Below are 5,508 nucleotides of genomic sequence, written 5' to 3'. Positions count from 1 at the left end.
TCTTTTATTATTCTATTCTCTCCCTCCCTTTACTCTGTCTCTCCAGGATGGTATTGGTTGGTCGAATGGTTGCTGGGATTGGTGTAGGGTAAGTCCTCACTTAACATGTGTACATGTACATGTAATACCAATGTATTTAAAAACATTTTTCTCATAATTATTATTAGTATATTGAGTATGATTGTTCATAAAATAATAACAATAATAACTAGACAAGTGTAAAACATTAAGGCCTGGCCACACTATCATGCAGAGCTACATGAGAAAGCAAAGCATTATTGTACATGTACATGTGTAAATACAGCAGATCTAATGATTTAAGAAATGGAACGTATAAGTTTAATATGTACATGCATGTGCAGCAGATAGATTTTACTGGTATCCTTCACAAAATTTACATTAAAAAGTTTTATATGATTGTTTGATGGATTTGTACAGCATAGAAGTTGACAAATGCCCATTTATATATTCCAATGCATCATTCCCTCACTGCAGGTGGCTAGTGAAGAAAGGGAAGAGCAAGAAAGCAGATAAGACCCTCCACAGGTTACGTAAGGACTACACTGAGGAAGAGATAAAGGAAGAACTGAACGACATTGAGTTTACTGTACTGAACTCAAACAATTCTTTAAGGGACGCATTTAGTGATATATTTAGATGGAGGATACTGGAAAGGTACAGTAAATTAGATTATCAAATAATAACATTAAGAATTATTTTAAATTAGCTGTGTTGTAAATAATAACATTGTGGATTATTTTAAATTAGCTGTGTTGTTATGCAGCTAATTTAAAAATAATTCACAATGTTATTATTTATTAACCTATTAGTTAACCTGCTTTAAAATTATCATTGTTACTGTTGATGTTACAATGTAGTTATATGAGTACAAAACATGTCTCTTGCATCATCAAAGTCAGCAGCCATACACATTGTAGTTGTAGCTCAAGAATATATCCACAAGCATTATTGTAGACATAATATTCTTGAGCTACAACTACAATGTGTATTGCTACTGATTTTGATGATGCATGATGTGCATGCAAATAGACATGTTTTGTACACCCATATACATGCAGCTGCCAAGTATGGGAACTGTTGTCCATTCAAAAATTTATTGCAATAATAATGACAGTAATGTAACTACATTTACTATACATGTATTTTATTTCTGCTTCTTCTTTTAGTGTTTTCATTCATTAATAGGATACTGTTGGGAGTTATACTGCAAAAGGAATGTCATCATGTAAGTGAGAGTATATTTGTAGAGAGAAAGAGAAATTTATATTTAATCTATCAAAAGAGACGATCTAAAGAAAGACATGATTCATGTAGTATTATTCCTCCTTCTTTATCCAGGTATTACTCAACCTCAATATTCTGCAGTATAGACGTATCCAGTTATGCTGCTACAGCAATAGTGGGTGTGGTAAACTTCTTGACTACTCTCATCACTCTCTTTATTGTCGACAAGGTCAGTTAAATACAGTCTCCACCAGTTTACATGGGTTTTTAGGTTGAACGTAAGACCCTGTTGCTAGTTGGGGCACTTTGTATCTATACTGGCAGCTGGTCTCCTCATTTATATCTTTAATGTTGATGAGGAGAGAGAGGAGGAGGAGAGACAGGTTGTTGGATATTTTGTGGCTCTCCTGATTGTACTCTTTGTGTCTTTCTTTGCATCTACCTGGGGGTGAGTTAGGGATAGTGTTCTCATTCCTGTACTTAGTATAGAAATATGGGAATGAGATGTCATTTATAGTTTTTAAGCATAAATAGGTATTTTATTGATAGAGTGATATAGTAATTCTTTAATGGTGCCAGGTGAATTGTTACATTTACATTGACAGTAAACAAAGCTTGCTGCCAAAAGTTTCTATTATACAAGTACATGTGTACATGTACAAATGTACTAAAGAAACATTGAGTATGGACTACACAAAATAAACTTTTTGCTGACATGATAGACAAATTCTACATGATGTATTGATATTGCTCTTTATAGGCCAGTTGTTTGGGTAATGACTAGTGAAATATTCCCTCTCTCTGTTGGAGGTTAGCTGATACTGATTTAATGCACATGTTCCTTGATGTCTTCTCTCTCTCTCTCTCCAGTTTTTGGGAACTTTGTGGTTGCTATGGTAACCCCATTACTTCTCGGTTCTGTACTAAAGACGGCCGGTACATTCTACATACTGGCAGGGTTTCTCTTTGCCTCATTTTTATTTGTGTTGCTAACACTTCCTGAAACAAAAGGAGAGAGTTTAGAGAGAACAAGAACATAAAAAATTTAAAAAAACAAGATTGAGTATAGCTGCATGGGAAAATGTGCATGAAGAGTTGAAGAACTACTGAATATTTTAACCTTTATTCTCTGATAGGTGTTGTTGTCCATGGTCTAATGCTTGTAGGGTAAGGACTGCACAAGAAGAGGACACTGTAGCCATTGTTGGTATAAAGAATGAGAACAAAGATGATACGAGTGATGAGGCTGAAGATGAGTGAGTCTTTAATCATATACATGTACTCCCTTTCTTTCCTCTCCCTTCTCTCTGTCTCTCCCCTCCCCTCTTTCTCCCTTTCTTTCCCTCAACCTCCTCCTTCCCTCTCTCTTCAAGTTTTCTTCCTCCTCCCTCTCTCTCTTTCTCAATCCCAATACTCTAATGTATACTGTTCTTTCTCTCTTCTCTTTACAGGGAAAATGAGTCCGGTACTGATAAAAGATACAGGTGTTCTTGAGTCTAGTAGCGAAGGGGCGGGGCACGAGACTAGTCTTTTGGCTAAATTTGACAAATAAAGATACAGACAGATTTTATAATATTTTCCTGTTATTTTGTATGGAGCCGTATGTATAATTTCAAGGGACATGGGCAAGCCAAGACTAGCCTTGGACAAAATAAGCCAGCCCGGTTAGGATAACTATAATAATTGTGGCACAACAGGAAAATTAAGATTTAGATAATAGAGTGATCTGTCATTACAATTACAGTAATGAGTAATTGCATCGATAGTTTTACTTTTATCTTATTTTCATTTACTCATTGCAGATATAGTGTTGTGCCCTGTGCCTCACTGAAATTCACTGAGTAAGACAACAAAAATTACGAACAAAATAAACAATACAGAGTAAAATATACAATATGCTATGAAAGAAATCGGATTGATACAATAAGGGACTAATAGAATCACACAACACAGTTTTGGGTACTTTGCAATGACATCATACAACCTGAAATACAAGATAGCGATGAGTGCTACAATTAGTTTTGACTAACCAATTCTTCTTTTCTGTAAAAGTAACTTGTTTCCACTTCGTGCACAGGTTCCATTAAACTGAAGCCATGATCGTCTTCATCATTCTTATACCAGATTCTATCACCAGCAATGATGGCTGCGGCTCGACCTGCTCCACTAGCTGACTCTTGCAGTGGCCTACTCTGACGAGGAAGAGGAGCTGCCGCTATCAAGTTCAAGTTAGGTCTTGCTTCTCTAAGCCACATAATAAATAACAGTATAAGAAGCATGTCCAACAATCAAAAACTTCCCGAAAGACTTGTTTTGAAGAGGAGGAAAAAGAGCAGCAGAAGCACGCGGTTAATAAGGCTATAAAAGTCTCTCTCCCACTACAAACTGTATGAAGGTGAAAAAGTTTCTATGGAATCATTTTCTCAACTCTTATAATGTTGACCACCCACGCACCTATCACTTATCATGTCCATGCAATAAATGTTCCCACTCCCCATGTCTAGCTGAGGGTCTGGACCAGCCAGACTAAACCTAGGTTGTTATCTTCCGTATTGGAGGTCTTTGTCAGCTTTATAACAGAAAAAAGGTCTAGCCAGTGATAATGAAAGGTAGTAGTATCCAAAGCAAGGATAAAATAGACAATAAAAGGTCTTAGAGGTGAAGAAATGCTCAATGAAAGAGTTTGCTTGCACTCTGCCACCATTTTGGGTGTGGCTAGGAATGACGTTTAGTGATGCAAACATTGATGTGGCAACTCAAATGAAACTGACTATACCATGGGTTTACTCTGCAGATCTGCGGTACACCACGAATATTAGTCAGGCTATAATCATATGAATATCTCAGTTCCTATACAGGATTATCCCCGTGTGGCTGCTGTCTATTGTGTGGATCAATAATTATAGACCTCTTTGGGTGAGAATGAATTACGTCAAAGAATGATATACGGCAAGGGGCGTGACTGAGCCTGGCTGACTCTGAAATAATTTTCGTGGACGGCAACTTTCTATGGAGTATGAATGGGCTAATACAGAAAGCAAGCTCTATTAAAGAATATGCTTCATATTGCACCAAATCCCTTTTAGGAGATGCTTAACAGCGACCATTCTTTCCTCTAACCAGCTTTTGTAGCTTGAAAAAGCTCCACGCCAACGAAAAGAATCAGTTTTGCCTTTTCTTCATTCATCCTCCATTGAATCTTGCCGTTCAAAATGGCGGCCAATTATCACCGTAGGTGGATACCGTAATAAACAGTAATGATATTCATAGGCCACCGTCAATCTCACCTGAAGAGGTCTATTAAAGTAAACAGAGATTATTAAAATAATTGTAGGCACTGTATCAGAAGCCCATACTCTCCAGTCCTTCCTCTAAAAATTGTTTATATATTCTCATAAATTTTGCTGTGAAGGCCTCAAGATGAAAGATTGCTTTACTACCCAGTTGTGACTGAGCTTGATACAGGCTGAGCTGCTAATTGAGTCACTTCAGCTTTCAGTGTACCATCACAGTTAGCAACCAGCTCATTCAATATCCTCTGTAGAAGGAAAATATTAGAAAAAATATTGCAATAAATACATGTACATGTGTATTTCCTATTACTCTCCCTTTCTTCCAGTAGAAGGAAGAAATTGACTATGAGTCTCTCATTCTCTTATCTTTCTCTCCCTCCCCCCTCTCTCTCTCTCTTAGTTACTTTAAAAATAATATCAGGTGGTATACAATGAGTTAACAGCTCATAATAACGTCCTCTTACTTCAAGTAACCTCAAATATAAAGACAATACATTTTTATTAATTTTATTACAATTGCTTTTGTGTTACAATATACCTCTTAGGGCTCTGCTCTGTGATGATCATTGCAGCTGTTTCACGTAAGAATACCTCCCACTCAGAATCAGGGACAACCTGATCATCATTGAAGGGATACCTACATGTATCAGGAAGAAGAAAGAGAGAGAGAGAAGGAAAAAGAGAGGTACATCTACATAATGTACAGTACATGTCCATATAAGGTCAAAAAGCTTACACAAACTGATCTGAATAGGTGCATGTGTTTACTGCATGGCCAATCAATCATGAATCATGATGAATTTGATTCCCTTACTGCTGAACACGACATGCCTCACAAAGCAGTATAGCCTTACGAAGGTTTCTCTCTGACTTCTCTGCAATCCTCTTGGCTAGTGTATCTGGTATAGTCAATGATTCTTTATGACAAACATACTGTAGGACACTACATATCTACAATAATAACAATAAT

The 5,508-nt window shown here is 36.8% G+C and overlaps 1 protein-coding gene, 1 long non-coding RNA gene and 1 pseudogene across 7 annotated transcripts in view; 1 reads left to right on the top strand and 2 right to left on the bottom strand.

The window, feature by feature from the left end:
- Positions 1–2,865, top strand: part of LOC109585799 (uncharacterized) — a 4,302-nt gene extending 1,437 nt beyond the window's left edge. The window contains exons 5-11 of one of the 6 annotated variants that reach the window (XR_002186662.1): positions 496–675; positions 1,188–1,246; positions 1,360–1,474; positions 1,517–1,693; positions 2,006–2,055; positions 2,116–2,328; positions 2,382–2,470. Coding sequence is in view for 3 of the 6 variants with exons in the window: in XM_020001934.1 (XP_019857493.1) it covers positions 425–675; positions 2,382–2,501; positions 2,697–2,739 (414 nt within the window). In the remaining 3 variants the exon portion in view is untranslated. Of the gene's footprint in view, positions 1–12; positions 89–409; positions 676–1,187; positions 1,247–1,359; positions 1,475–1,516; positions 1,694–2,005; positions 2,056–2,115; positions 2,329–2,381; positions 2,502–2,696 lie in introns of those variants that run through there. The other 5 variants (XR_002186661.1, XR_002186660.1, XM_020001935.1 and 2 more) reach the window with 5 other exon arrangements.
- Positions 2,866–3,050: 185 nt separating this feature from the next.
- Positions 3,051–4,229, bottom strand: LOC109585803 (uncharacterized). Its single transcript, XR_002186666.1, has 2 exons — positions 3,276–4,229; positions 3,051–3,229 (listed from the first exon to the last, which is right to left on the bottom strand). It is a non-coding gene; the product is annotated as an uncharacterized LOC109585803 (long non-coding RNA).
- Positions 4,230–4,567: 338 nt separating this feature from the next.
- LOC100638949 (replication factor C subunit 3-like) overlaps positions 4,568–5,508 on the bottom strand; it is a 4,666-nt pseudogene continuing 3,725 nt past the window's right edge.

This window comes from Amphimedon queenslandica, unplaced genomic scaffold, assembly GCF_000090795.2.
Source record: "Amphimedon queenslandica unplaced genomic scaffold, v1.1 AMPQUscaffold_13008, whole genome shotgun sequence".
Lineage (NCBI taxonomy): Eukaryota > Metazoa > Porifera > Demospongiae > Haplosclerida > Niphatidae > Amphimedon > Amphimedon queenslandica.
This window is presented reverse-complemented; position numbering and strand designations above follow the sequence as displayed.